At 44.1% G+C, this 15,228-nt stretch overlaps 1 protein-coding gene and 1 long non-coding RNA gene across 8 annotated transcripts in view; one reads left to right on the top strand and one right to left on the bottom strand.

The window, feature by feature from the left end:
- INTS10 (integrator complex subunit 10) overlaps positions 1-1,565 on the bottom strand; it is a 45,127-nt gene extending 43,562 nt beyond the window's left edge. For all 7 annotated transcript variants that reach the window (XR_014832731.1, XR_014832733.1, XR_014832732.1 and 4 more), the window contains exons 1-2: positions 1,365-1,565; positions 661-728 (exon numbers count right to left, since the gene is read on the bottom strand). Coding sequence is in view for 4 of the 7 variants with exons in the window: in XM_003134201.5 (XP_003134249.3) it covers positions 661-728; positions 1,365-1,493 (197 nt within the window). In the remaining 3 variants the exon portion in view is untranslated. The remainder of the gene's footprint in view (positions 1-660; positions 729-1,364) is intronic.
- A 3-nt stretch (positions 1,566-1,568) lies between these two features.
- On the top strand, positions 1,569-5,553 carry LOC146395150 (uncharacterized). Its single transcript, XR_014832764.1, has 2 exons — positions 1,569-2,028; positions 2,747-5,553. It is a non-coding gene; the product is annotated as an uncharacterized LOC146395150 (long non-coding RNA).
- The last annotated feature ends 9,675 nt before the right edge of the window (positions 5,554-15,228 follow it).

Raw genomic sequence — 15,228 nt, forward strand, 5'->3', positions numbered from 1 at the left:
AGTGGGTTAAGTATCCAGCTGTAGCGAGTTGGATAACTGTGGGAGGTTTAGGTTGGAACTCTGGCCCAGCACAGTGGGTTAAATGATCTGGTGCTGAGGCATAGGTTGCAGCTGTGGCTTGGATTTAATCCCTGGACCAGGAACTTCCATATGCCACAGTGTAGCCATAAAACGAAAAGAAAAAAAAAAGGAAGAAATGTTTTTCAGATCTGAAAAAGAATGACATAGATCTCTATATGCCTACATGTGGGCCAAGAAAGAAAGCTGCAGCAAAGTGGGAATAGTATGAACTGTCACAACCCTCCCCCCATTTACTGATGAGTACTGTATGTCTACAGACACATATATACACACACTTAACTCTGGTTAAGGTTAGGATGGACTCCCACCTATTGTTCTCTACACTCCAGTACTGTCTGAACTTCTGCAAAGTTAAATTTTCCAAAATAAAATAAACTGGATAGTAGAGTTTTAACACGAATAAAACCTAAGAAGACCTCTTTGCATTAGATATGGCAGCAATTAATGCAAGGCCTGGATCCGTGACTGGGTAAGCTTTAGGCACCCCATATGCAGGTGAACTTGAAGATCTTCCCTCAGCTCCTACTTCCAAGGACAGGAACAAAACCTCCTGAGAGACCCAGCGGCGTCCCCACTCACATGTCGTAGAGCAGCCTCCCGGCGGTGGCCGTCCGCTCTGCGTTCCGCTCAATCGTGTACATTTCATACTGCAACACAAGTTAGAGCCAGGGGTCAGGCCCTTGGCCCCGGGCCAGCCCTGCTCACCCCCTTCGGCCCCCACCCCGACCCCTGGAGGTCCCAGAGTCAGGCATCACTTGGAGACACTACCACAGGGCTAACAGGCTCACTCCCAGCCCCGGTTCCCAGATGGGTGCAGGAACGGCTCAGAGATAGCAGGTGGCCACTAAGATCAGAATTACTGAAGGCACCTGGCGTCTAACACTGTAAGCTTAGGCGCTTCTCGTTCCCCTGATACACGTATACACTTTGATTGGCTGCAGATGTGGCGGCGTTCCATCCCCTTCCATAGCTACAGCCCAGAGTTATCGCTGGTGCTCACTACACAGCGCAGGAGCTCTAACCCGTGGGAACCTCAAACACCGCCCCGCCCCCATCCCGCCCCAACCCCACCGCCGCGGTCCGGACCCAGGGGCCGGCTGGCAGCTTTCCCCGGCCGCACGAGGCGCGGTCCGGGCCGCAGGATGCTAACGCTCCCCTCTCCCGCGCCGGCCTGGCCTGGGGAAGGGCCCCGGGGTCCTGGGTGCCGCCCCGCGGGGCGGCCCCGGGCAGGGCGGAGGGGGGCTGGGAGGGCGCTCCCACCTGAGCGCGCGGCCCTGCCTCACCTGGATGTTGAAGTCGGTGGGGTAGAGGCTGCGGGCCGTGATTAGCCAAGCCTTGGCGGCCCACAGGTCCTGCTGCACCAGCTCCCGAGCTCGCTGCACCAGGAACTCGCAGTCGCCCTGGGCTGACATGACCCCGGCGGCGTCGGGCGCCCAGAGGCAACCGGACCTTCCGGCTAGGAGACACCACCACTAACTAGTGCCGCCGACGCCGCCGCCGCCGCCGCCGCCGCCGCTACTGCGCATGAGTGGAGTCGGGAGGACGTCCGCACGTGGATCCGGAAGGGCTTCCGGGTTTTGTAAGCAGCCTTTTCGTGTCGGTTCTCCGCCTCCGCCCAGCCCCTTCCTCTTTTGAGGAGCTTGGGTGTTGGTCCAGACTCTTCCAGGTCGCCTCCAAGACGTGGAGAATCGGATTCTCAATCTTGCGGACTGGGGTGTGACCCTGGTACCTCCAGGGAGCATGCGCAGAGCCTGGTTCCTCGGCGCCGGGAGGCGGGCGGTTGGTGCCGCCCCCAGTGGCCGGCGCGTCCCGGCGCCCTGAAGCCACCGCTGGGGCGGGGCAGAAGCTGGAGGGCGGAGGTTGACGCGGAGTCGCTGCTGGTTCGAATGGACAGAAAAGCCTGCGCCAGTTTGAGTTCGGTGGGAACGCCGGTGCCATGGAGCCTCGGTACCGCCCTGTCCCACTGTTGTTGCGCCTTTATTCCCTGGTTTCTTCAACAAACATTTATCGAGCGGTTGCGGTGATAGTCCTTGGAGAGTGCTTTGCTGCGTGCTGGGGAACTCCAGAGTTGATTATCCTGGTCCAGCCGGAGTTTACATCGTTGGGGATGGCTGACCTACAGAAAACAGCTGTTTAATCATCTCCTCCAATCGAAATCAGTGTCCTTTTCACCAAATAAAATAATCTCCCTGCTCTCGTGAAGGGAGGCCGCACTCAGGAGCCAGAGGCGTTTATTTGCCTAGTAGGAAGAATGTGCCAAAACGTGGGTTCTAAACATTTCATTGGAGTTTCCAATCCAAAGTCTATACACAAGAATTTTAGCAAGTTCTAGTACCACTGATAGCTTCTATTTGGATCCAAGATTAGAGATTCAAAGCTGATTTGTTTGTAGAAAGAAGGAAGGAAAGAAGAAAGAAAAAATTACTATATACTTCTATACATCGAAAAATTGTACACATGTTAAATATGAATGTATACGTTGCACAGTATATACATTGTGTACCAAAAGTGTTGCCTGCTATCAAGCCATCAGCCACTGTAGCACGACCCCCTCAGTTCCTGATGTTGCCTCATGAGGGGAGTTCAGGATGGAGAAAAACAGGATCCAGGCGCTAGTTAAGATGCATATCTAAGGAGTAATTTCTTTTCTTTTTTTTTTTTTAAGGGCCCCACCGGGGGCATAGGAAGTTGAGTGGGAGCTGCAGCTGCCAGCCTGTACCACAGCCACAGCAAGGCCAGATCCAAGCCATGTCTGCCATCTACACCACAGCTCATGGCAACAATGCTGGATCCTTAACCCACTGAATGAGGCCGGGGGTCAAACCAGAGTCCTCATGGATACTAGTTGGATTTGTTACCACTGAGCCACAATGGAACTCCCTCTTCTCCCTGATTTTTAGCTTGCAGACCTTGAAACCTGCATTTTCCTCTTAGAGTAGCTGCCTCCTCCTGGGCTTATATCCTTCCTACTCATGCTAATGCCTTGCTTGGACACTCAGCATGTTCAACATCTTTGCTTCTTACCCACCACTGTATCCACTGTTCAAATTAACAACCCTGGATCCATCCTGTGGTATATTTTCTTGGATTGGATGTTGTGACTGGCTTGAAACAGGTACAATATATATTCAATGAACACTAAGGAGGCTGTTCTGTTGGAGAATAGCACAGATTGATATGTAATAACAGCACAGATTGATGCTGTAATAAATTCTTGGTTTTAGTATCAGTTTGGGTTCTCAGCTTCTTTCACCTCCCTTCTTCCAGTTAGGAACTCTGGATCTATGAACTGACAGGAGTCTGGGTGTTGGATACTTTCTGTATAGTCATTCAACTAAGATTTCTGCTTACCTGGCTTAGATTTTCTCTGATTTTTTTGTTTGTTTTTGGTCACACCTGTGGTGTGCAGAAATTCCCAGTCTAGAGATAGAACACACACCACAGAAGTTACAATGCTGGATCCTTTAACTGCTAGGCCACCAGGGAACTCCTAGACTTTCTCTGATTTTTTTTTTTTTTTGGTCTTTTTAGGGCCACTCCCTCAGCATGTGGAAGTTCTCGAGCTACGGGTCCAATCAGAGCCAGAGCTGCCAGCGTACGCCACAGCCATAGCAATACCAGACCCAAGCTACATCTGACCTACACCACAGCTCACAGCAGCGCTGGATCCTTAAACCACTGAGCGAGGCCAGGGTCAAACCTGCATCCTCACAGATACTAGTCAGGTTCATTTCCACAGAGCCACAGTGGGAACTCTCTCCAATTTTTTAGATAAAGCCATACCTTGGTGGAAGCTGTCCATCTATTTTATTCTTGGGAACTTTATGATCAACTAGAAATTGCCAGAGACCCTGAGAGGCTAAATGCTCCAATGGCCATTCTGCCCTGTGCTTTATTATGTTAATTGTGCCCACTTTGTCCCTGCTGGTCCTTGCTGGTCAGGTGCCACCACCTGACCTCTACCACACAGGGGACCCATTATTCCCACTGAAATCAGGATACCCAATTCAATGGCAGTATCTCCCAGTAACATCTCTGGCCTACAGAGGGCAGTCAGATGATTTTTATGGATGCTGGTGCTCCCTTCACTAAAGCATTCCTGGGCCTCCTGGGTTGTACAGTAGGGGTTGGCTGGGCTGGGTGCACATAGTGAATTAACACCAGCATCCCATCTCACTAAGCCATCAAACTCCTCTAACATATGCTAGGAAAGTTTCAGCATCTCAACCTGGGCCGTCTAGGAACCAGGTTTCAATCAGCTGTACAAGCAAACCCTTAGCACCATTTGGTACCCTAACAGCCATTTCAGGACCAAAGCAAAAGAGAGAGCTGCAGCTATGGTAACAGATCCAATTGCATCCAAAATGTCTGTGATGAATAGGGATATTGTATGCAGCCCCTAACAACGCCTATTGGAGCAAAACATATCCATTTGACAGGCAGTTCCTTGGCTGCTACTGGACATGTTGAATCTAGAATTCTTGGCAAGTGCACTCATATTGATCAGTTTCGTCCTCTCTAATTTTATAATCCATCCTATTTGGTCAATGCCTTTATTGTCCATTCCAAGGATCTTGTGGCTGTGAGTTGGTAGAATCCTGCAACTCCTTTGGAATATACTTTTTCTCTTCCTGAATTGGGTTTTGTGATTCACTCTTTAGGTTGTATAGGAATTTCTTTTCCTAAAAAAAAAAAAAAAAGTTTTACTTGGAAATAATTTCAAACACACAGAAACATTACAGGAATAAAAATAGGATAAAAATTATCCATACACCTGTTAGGGGTTGAATTGTATCCCCAAAATAGATATGTTGAAATCATAACCTTGATACCACGGAATGGAACCTTATTTCGAAATAGGGTCTTTACAGAGGTGATCAGGTTTTTCGCTTAAGGTCTTTAGCTTAGGCCCTAATCCAATATGACTGGTGTCCTTAATGCAAAGGGGAAATGTGAGCACAGAGACACACACAGGGAAAATGGCACGGGAACATGAAAATGGAGATGAGTGATGTGTCTACGTCTAAAAGCCAAGGAATGAAAGGTTTACAGCAAAGCGCCAGCAGCTTTTGCAGGCGAGAGCCCTGGAACAATTTTCCCATCACAGCCTCAGGAGGAACCTTGATCTTGGACTTCTAGCCTCCAGGGCTGGGAGACAGTACATTTCTGAGGTTTAAGCCATGCCAAGTGTGTAGTACTTTGTTGGCAGCCTTAGCAAGCTAATGCATACTGCTTACCCACGTTCGTTAATTGTTAACATTTTATATCACTTGCGTGGATTTTCTCTCAATAAATATGTGCATAATATATATTTTACTGAGCAATTTATGAGTAAATTGTATATGTTGTGACCCTTTATTCCTAAATATTTCAGGGTATGTTTTCTAAGAATAAGGATATTCTCTTATGTAGACACAGTGCAGTGATAACTTCAGTACATTTAACCTTAATAAAATCGTTTCATTTACTCTATATCTATGTTCCAATTTTTTAATTGACCCAATAATGTCTTATACAGCATTCTTCCTCTAGTAAAGGAGCCACTCTTGGATCAGGTATTGTGTTCACTTTTTACCTAGTGTTCTTGAATCTGAAATATTTTCCACAGCCTTACTTTGTGTTTTATGACTTTGACATTTTTGAGGAATAGGGCTCTTCTCCATTTACTTTTATTTTTGGTCTTTTTGTCTGTTCAGGGCCACACCCATGGCCTTTGGAGATTCTCAGGAGCTGTAGCCGCTGGCCTAATCCCACAGCCACAGCAACGCAGGATCTGAGCAGCATCTGTGACCTATACTACAGCGCACGGCAACACCAGATCCTTAACCCACTGAGTGAGGCCAGGGATCGAACCCATGTCCTCATGGATGCTAGTTGGGTTTGCTAACCACTGAGCCACAACTGGAACTCCTCTGTTTGCTTTTAAATAGAAACTTCCTCATTCTGGGCTCCTCTGTTCCTTCCTACAACTAGATTCAGCTGTGCATTCCCAGGTGGGACACTACACCCCTGATCTACCCTTCTCTGGGCATCATGCCTAGGGGCGTACAGTGTCCACTTGCCCCTCTCTGGTGATGTTCATTTTGATCACTCATTCAAGGTGTTTCTGATTTCTCCACTGCAGCAATAGGCAAACAGAGAGACTATTTAAGGCCAGGTAGATACATGGCCATTCTGGAATTTTACTCTTGTTAAATCCTGGAGACAGGGATAACGGGGTGAATCTTGCAGAACAGGCATCCCTCCTTAGCCGTTACAGCCTGGCAGCAAAGAGATAATGAACATTCCTCTATTTTGCCTTTATTTTTGAAGGATATTTTCACTCAATATAGAATTTTAGTTCGATAATTGATACTTTTTATTTGTTTTTAGCACTTTAAAGTTACCCTTGGGAGTTCTCCTGTGGTGCAGCAGCTTAAGGATCAGATGCTGTCACTGCAGTGGCTGCTGTGGCTCAGGTTTGATCCCTGTCCTGGGAACTTGTGCATGCTGCAGGTGCAGGCAAAAAACAAAAGAAAACAAAAAATAAATAAAAAATTTTAAAAACAGGAGTTCCTGTTGTGGTGCAGTGGAAATGAATCCGACTAGGAGACATGAGGTTGCAGGTTTGATTCCTGGCCTCGCTCAGTGGGTTAAAGATCTGGCGTTGTCGTGAGCTGTGGTGTAGGTTGCAGACGCGGCTCGGATGTGGCATTGCTGAGGCTGTGGCAAAGGCTGGCAGCTGTAGCTCCAATTCAGCCCCTAGCCTGGGAACTTTCAGATGCTGTGGGTGTGGCCCTAAAAAGACTAAATAAAGTTACCCTTATCTTCTGGCTTTCATTAGTACTAATGAGATGTCAGCTTTATTTTTATTATTGTGTCTGCACATACTGTATCTTTTATCGTATATTTGCTCTTTAAAATTTGTCTCAAAAAAACTTTAATGGTGGTAAAATACACGATATAAGATTTAACAATTTTTTGTGTGTGTGTGTCTTTTTAGGGCCACACTCGTGGCACATGAAGGTTCCCAGGCTGTTGAATCGGAGCTGGCCTATGCCACAGCCACAGCCACACCAGATCCAAGTCACATCTCTAACCTAAACCGAAGCTTGTGGCAATGCCAGATCCTTAAACCACTGAGCAAGGCCAGGGATCAAACCTGCATCCTCATGGATGCTAGTCAGATTCGTTTCTGCTGAGGAACTCCCAATTTTAACAATTTTAAATGTAGAGTTTCAAGTATAGTCCCATTATATAACCAGTCTCCATTCTCATCTTGCAAAACTGAAATTTTGCGTCCACTAAAGAATTTTCTGTTTCCATTTCCCCAGCCTCTGGCAACCAATGCTTTACTTTCTGTTTTTATGAGTTTCACTACTCTAGGTAACTCCTGTAAGTGGTATCATATTGTATCTTTCTGTGATGGCTTATTTCACTTAGCATAACATCTTTAAGGCTTATCCATGGTGTATCACATGTCATAATCCCCTTGCTTTTTAAGGCTGAATAATATTCCACTGTGTGTATGCCACATTTTGCTTATTAATTCGCCCATTAGTGAATGTACAGAATGCAGCTATGGACCCATATCTCTTCAAGACCCTGCCTCTGCTTGCCTTTAAGATTTTATCTTTATCAGGTTTTCAGCCATTTGACAGTGATCTGTGTAGGTGTGGTTTTCTTTGTTAGGTGTGTTTCTTTCTAGATGTATTTTCTTTTCCGGTTGGGGTTCATTGATTTTCCTGTCTGTGGGTTTCTTCCCTGATCAGATTTGGAATTTTGATTAAAATTTCTTCAAGGAGTTCCCATCATGGTTCAGCAAAAATGAATCTGACTAGTATCCATGAAGACACAGATTCAATCCCTGGCTTCACTCAGTGGGTGAAGGATCCAGCCTTGTGGTGAATTGTGGTGTAGGTCACAGAGGCGGCTTGGATCTGGCATTGCTGTGACTGTGGTAGAGGCCAGAGGTTACAGCTCTGATTCAACCCCTATCCTGGGAACTTCCATATGCCGAAGGTGTTGCCCTAAAAAGACAAAAACAAACAAACAAATAACAACAACAACAACAACAAAAAAACTGCCTCAAATATTATTCCTACTTCATTTTCTGTCTCCATCCTTCTAGAACTCTAGCCCAAGTCCCTGTGCCTGACACACAGTGAGACCAAACAAATTGAAATGTTGGCGTTTGGAGCAGATAAAGCTTTAGTGAAGGGCCGTGCAAGCGGATAGGGGCCTTGTGGCCCCCAAATAACTGGAACTCCCCAAACCAATTGTAAAGCATTTTTAAAGGCAATGTGAAGGAGGGGTGAGGGGAGGGGCATGGTCGTTCTTGCAAACTCCTTGGTGCAGAAATCTTTTGTTCTTGCAGCTGGGCACAGAGGTCAGGTCACTGATGTTTCTGTAAACCTCCAACAAGACACATGTTATACTTCAGAGAGGAGCTAAAGCAGAGGATCGGGGGGAAGGGCCTGCCCCAGGAAGGCCCAGAAGATCCTGCTCGGTTATGTGCTAACTACTCATATGCTAGACCATAGGAGACTGTCCCACAGGTCACTGAGGCTTGGTTCTTTTTTCTCCTAATAGTTTACTTCTTCTGTTTCAGTGATTTATTTTGAGCTATTTCAAGTTTACTAATCCTCTCTTCTGTGGTGTCCAGTCTTCAGTTAATCTCATCCAGCAAATATTTATTTCTGTTTTTTTTTTTTTTTTCAGGTTTAGAGTTTCATCTGGAAACTATATATATAATTTTTATAATTCTTCCAAAATTCTTTATCTCTTTCCACCATTTATCCACCCTCTTTTCTAGATTCTTTTACATATTATTGTGTGTTTGAGGCATAGTATTTTGCATCTGTTCCTATTGACAGATTCTACTTTTTACTCTACATGTTTTCTTTCTTGACGTTTCTAGTAATTTTCAATCATACGCTGGACATTTGATGATTTATTTTAGAGGTTCTAGATTTTGTTATTTTCTTCAAAAGGGTTTTGAATTTTAATTTCTGCAGATGCATAAATTAATGTGGACCACTTTGATCTTATTAAGACTTAGTTATAGGCTTTTAATTAATTTTTTTTTTTACAGTTGCACCTGCAGCATAAAAATTTCCTGGGCCAGAGGTCGAATTGGAGCTGCAGCTGCCGGCCTGCACCACGGTCACAGCAACTTCAGATCCTTAATCCACTGGGTAAACTCACGTATTCACAGAGACGATATGGAGGTCCTTAACCTACTGAGCCACAGTGGGAACGCCACCTTTTTGTTTATCTTAACATTTTATTTTATTTTTATTATTATTCTTTTTTCGTCTTTTCTCTTTTTAGGGCTGCACCCGCGGCACATGAAGATTCCCAGGCTAGGGGTCTAATTGGAGCTGTTGCTGCCGGCCTATACCACAGCCACAGCAATGCCATATCCGAGCCACATCTGTGACCTACACAACAGCTCATGGCAATGCTGGATCCTTAACCCACCGAGTGAGGCCAGGGATCGAACTGACAACATCATGGTTCCTAGTCAGATTCATTTCCGCTGTACCACGATGGAAACTCCTTATTGTATTGTATTGTATTGTATTGTATTGTATTGTATTGTATTGTATTGTATTGTATTTTTAGTTCTAGGCTTGTTAAAGGCTGGTCTGTTTCATCTTGCCCTCAATTTTAGGGCATGATCTTTGCTTCTACAGATGAGTGTTCCAGAGTCTCTCCTTTCTGGCCCAGTCAGCGTCTCCCCAGGGCTGTGAAACCCCTGACATTCCTCTGCAGATTCTTGTCCCTCAGCAGTTCTCCTCTGCTTCTCAGGCTTTTCAGAGCCTCATCTGCACATACATAGCTTCGAATTTGTAAAAGGACACCCAGGGAAGGAGTTCTCGGTGGCCTAGCGGTTAAAAATCCAGTGTTGTTACTGCTGTGGCTCTGGTCACTGCTGTGGCAAGATCCCTGGCCTGGAAATTTCCGAATGCTAGGACACAGCTGGGAAAAAAAAAAAAAAAAAAAAAAGAGAGAGAGAGAGAGTTCCCATTGTGGCTTAGCACGTTAAGAACCTAAGTAGTGGAGTTCCCATCGTGGCTCAGTGGTTAATGAATCTGACTAGGAACCATAGGGTTGCGGGTTTCGATCCCTGGCTTCACTCAGTGGGTTAAGGATGCGGTGTTGCTGTGAGCTGAGGTGTAGGACATAGATGCGGCTTGGATCTGGAGTTGCTGTGGCTGTGGTGTAGGCTGGCAGCTACAGCTCTGATTAGACCCCTAGCCTGGGAACTTCCATATGCCGTGGGTGCAGCCCTAGAAAAGGCAATAAATAAATACATAAAGAACCCGAGTAGAATCCATGAGGGTTCAACCCCTGGCCCTGATCAGTGGGTTAAGGATCTGGCATTGTGGTGAGCTGTGGTGTAGGTGGCAGACATGGCTTGGATCTGGTGTTGCTGTGGCTGTGGCTGCAGCTGGCAGCTGCAGCTCCAATTGGACCCCTGGCAAAGGAACGTCCATATGCCATAAGTGCAGCCTTAAACAAACAAACAAACAAACAAACAAAAGTCTCCAGGGGAACCCCTATGCAGACTTTTGGGATTCTTTCTCTGTAGCTCCTTCCTTTCTGATAAACTGCTCCCCAAATTTCAGCTGCCTTAGCAGCTCTGAATTCCAGTCTCTGTTTTTGTTTTGTTTTGTTTGTTCATTTGTTTGTTCCTCCAGTGAGAGTTCCCTGCTCAGCCTCCATTTCCCTGCACTAGTTTTGGAAACTACCTCCAGTGAAGAAGGCCTGGTGGATCTTGAGCTCACTTGGCCTTGGTTTCTTTTCTTCCAGGATTGCAGCCCTGTGCTTGAAGATAGTTGTTTTATATGTTTTCTAGTTTTTTAGCTATTTATAGTGGGACTATAAATGTGACTTATACTATCCATCAAGGCCAGAGGCAGGAGTTACTTTAGAAAATTGCTATGACCATTTCATCATTAAAAAAATTTTAGCGCACTGCATCGGGCTGGGGATTGAACCCGCAACTCTGGTTGGATTCTTAACCTACTGTGCCACAGCAGCTACTCCCATTCTACTGTTAAATCTGTTTTCTTTGACTCCCAACATCATGCATTCTGTTATTTTCATAAGGGCTTGATTTATTTCTCCAGATGGCAAGCTCTCTGAGGTCAAGCATTATGTTTTAATTCTTTCTAAAGCTACACACGATTGGGAACAGTTGTTATTCGATTAATATTTTGTGATTAATTTTTCAGAGCATGAGAAATCTAAGACCTTTTAACCTGTACTTTGTCAGGATGTGAATACTTTTATTTTAGAAGCTACCGCATTAATAGGAGTTTTGATGGAAGTGAAAGCAGAAATTATTTTTTTTCCTTCTTACAGTGCACCTGCAGCATTTGGAAGTTTCCCATATCGGAAACTGCAGCTACAGGACTTTGCCACAGCCACAGCCACAGCCACACCAGATCCAAGTCACATCTCTAACCTAAACCGAAGCTTGTGGCAATGCCAGATCCTTAACCCACTGAGCAAGGCCAGGGATTGAACCCAAATCCTCATGGACACTGTGTTGGGTTCTTAACCTGCTGAGCCACAATGGGAACTCCAGAAATTCTTGATATAGGAGTATGATTTCCTAATTTTGGCTCAAACTTCTCTCATAATATCTGTTTCTGCTGGATTCTATTTGGCATATTAATAATTCACGGATGTGTATATAGGTTGATAGCTTGATATATTAAATTTGGTTGTAGGCTTTAAACAAAATAAATGAAACTACTTCACATTGGAAGAGGGCACATTTTTCAATTTTAGCTCTCGAACACCTTGGAAGAGTTTGAGAATCACTACCATAAATCATCCAAATATCCCATAAATTTAACAGTTAAGTATTCAAACTTTTTCCCTAGGTAGTATCTTTCATAAAATCCATTGCTTTTGTTCATTAGAATTGTGAAAACTTAATGTTCTGAAAATAAGATGTAATTATTATAGGAAATTAGAAAAGAGCAGAGAAGTACAAGGAAGAAAATACAAATTACTATTTCCATCACTCAGAAATAACTGTTATTACCATGATCTATGGAGTCATTAAAAATTTTTTCCACTTATATTTTATTCTTTTAAAGAAACAGATAAACAATCCAACAGAAAAAATGGGCGAGAGATTCGAATAGGCCACTCATAAAATGGCCAATAAATCCATTAGAAATCAAGAAATATAAATTATAATTGCAAGATACTGCTCTATAACCATACAACAATTTAAATCAAGAAAGACCGACAATACCCAGGATTATTAAGGATGTGGAACAATGGAAACTCTCAGACTGCTGTTAAAAGTGACAGCTGGGGAGTTCCCGTCGTGGTGCAGTGGTTAACGAATCCGACTAGGAACCATGAGGTTGCGGGTTCGGTCCCTGCCCCTGCTCAGTGGGTTGACGATCCGGCGTTGCCGTGAGCTGTGGTGTAGGTTGCAGACGCAGCTTGGATCCTGCGTTGCTGTGGCTCTGGCATAGGCCAGTGGCTACAGCTCCGATTCGACCCCTAGCCTGGGAACCTCCATTAGCAATCCTACGCCTAAATATTTACACAACAGAATGTGTGCGCCCGTGCAGGAAAATGCAGGTAGAAGCTTGTTCATTGGAGCATCATCAGTAACAGCCCCAAGTATCCTTCAAGAGCAGAATAAAGTGTATTGCGCTCTATTCACGCAAGTACTCAGAAAGGCTGTCCCCATTCCAAATCACAACAATGACAAACCACCACTCTGTGCAAAGTCAGGGAGTGGAAGAGGCCAGACATGAAGTGCCCATACTTTATGGTTCCACTGAATAAAGTTTGAAAACAGACAAAACTAAACCAAAGTGTTTCCTGATATATACAAGTGGTGAAACTATAAAGAAAAGGGAATCATTACATGCACGTCCAGAGTGTGGGTCATTTGGGGAAGGAGGGTGGCAGGAGGACACCCTGGATGCTTGAACTGTTCTATTCTGGACCCAGGTGATGGTTACAAGATACGCACTTTGCAGTAAATCAACTATACCGGTTTCTTTTGTGCCTTCTTCCTCATGTGTTATATTGAACAATAAAAATGTATAAAGGGAAACAAAAGTATTGCACTAGGCACTGCTTTGAAATTTGCTTTTTCAATGCCATTAAGTCTTCTACTTTTCATGACTGCACAGTACTCCTTGAATTCTTTATGTTCTTTATAATTGGACATTTTACTTGTTTCCAGATTTTTAAATACAAATAATGGTTTGTGATGCATCTTTGTAAAATATACCCTTTCAGATGTTCATGATAGTTTCTTTTGTACACATTTTTATTAATTATTATTGTTTTTTGCCACAGCGTGAAGCAGCTTGATGTGGGATCTCAGTTCCCAGACCAGGGGTTGAACCCAGCCTGCAGCAGTGAAAGTGCTGAATCCCAACCACTTAGAACACCAGTAAACTTCTTGGATATATCCTTAAACCTGGAATTATTCAAATAAAGTGAACACATTTTAAAGTTTTTTCAAAAGGTTAAATGTTGTCAACTACTCTCCAAAAATGTTATAACAAACCTGTCAGGGAGTTCCCGTCGTGGTGCAGTGGTTAACGAATCCGACTAGGAACCATGAGGTTGCGGGTTCGGTCCCTGCCCTTGCTCAGTGGGTTAATGATCCGGCGTTGCCGTGAGCTGTGGTGTAGGTTGCAGACGCGGCTCGGATCCCGCGTTGCTGTGGCTCTGGCGTAGGCCGGTGGCTACAGCTCCAATTAGACCCCTAGCCTGGGAACCTCCATATGCCGCGGGAGCGGCCCAAGAAATAGCAACAACAACAAAAGACAAAAGACAAAAAAAAAAAAAAAAAAAAAAAACCTGTCAGCATTGTGGGAGCATGCTAATTTTCTCCACCCCCAACATTAAGTATTGTCATTTTATTAACTTTTCCAATTTGATCATTCACATTGTTGTTTTTAGAAAGATCAAACATTTACAGATATGTTTACTGCCCATTGCAGATTTCCTACGAATCATCGTTGCTCATTTTTTAATTGGAATGTTAACTTTTCCCTTATTAGTTAAAAAAATTATTATACAATGAGTATAATATTTTGCTTCCATATATATACATATGTGTGTGTATACATACGCATACACTTTTCCCAGTGTGCCTTTTCATTGTGCTTATGATGTTTTTAAAAAATAGTTTTTTTTTGGCTGAGCCAGAGGCATGCTGAAGTTCCTGGGCCAGGAATTGAACCTGTGCCACAGCAGCGACCTGGGCTGCTGCAGTGACAATGCCAGATCCTTAACCTGCTGCGTCACAAGAGAACTCCTAAAAAATAGTAATTTCCTTGTAAAGTAGAAGATGGATATAGAAGACCACACAAAACAAACATGTAGTTTTGTGAATTGTTCTAAGGCAAACCTCCTTGTAATGTCTAAATGAGGTGAAGACACAGAGCTTTGGTCTCCCCAGAGCCCCATTCGCCCAGCCTCAGCTCTCTCCCCTCCCCAACAAAGAACCACTGTGTTGATTTTATAAAATCACTTCCACGCATAACTGCCATAGATGGGATGTTTGTGTCCCCATAGATTAATGTATCGAAACCTAATTCCCAAGGTGATGAGCCTCAAAGGTGGGGGCCTTTGTAAGGTGCTTGTGGACCAGGAAGCCAGCTGTCACCAGATGCCGAATCTGCTGGTGCCTCTGCCTTGGTCTTCCAGCCTCCAGAACTGTAAGAAATAAATGGCTGTTGTTTATAAGCCACCTCATCCAGGAGGTGTTTTATATATACATATAAAAGCCACCTCATCTATGAGGGTTTTTTTTAATCAGTTATGTTTTATTATTTTTTAGCTTTACAGAGGTCTAATTCAAAAATTTTAGGGCATTTAAAGTGTACATAGTGGATGGATTGGGGCTTTGGGGTTAGCAGATGCAAATTACTACATTTAGAATGGATAACCTATGAAGTCCTGCTATACAGCACAGGGAACTATATCCAATCTCCTGGGATAGAACACAATGGAAGATAATATGAGAAAAAGAATGCATATATATATATATATATATATATACACACACACACACATATATATACACATATGACTGTGTCACTTTATCGTACAACAGAAATTGACAGAACATTGTAAATCAACTATACTTTAATAAAAAGTTAA

The sequence above is a fragment of the Sus scrofa genome, chromosome 17, assembly GCF_054392235.1.
Source record: "Sus scrofa isolate SSC_HxYL_T2T_F1_AM1 chromosome 17, Sscrofa_HxYL_maternal_Yorkshire_Landrace_v2.0, whole genome shotgun sequence".
NCBI classification, from domain to species: Eukaryota; Metazoa; Chordata; class Mammalia; order Artiodactyla; family Suidae; genus Sus; species Sus scrofa.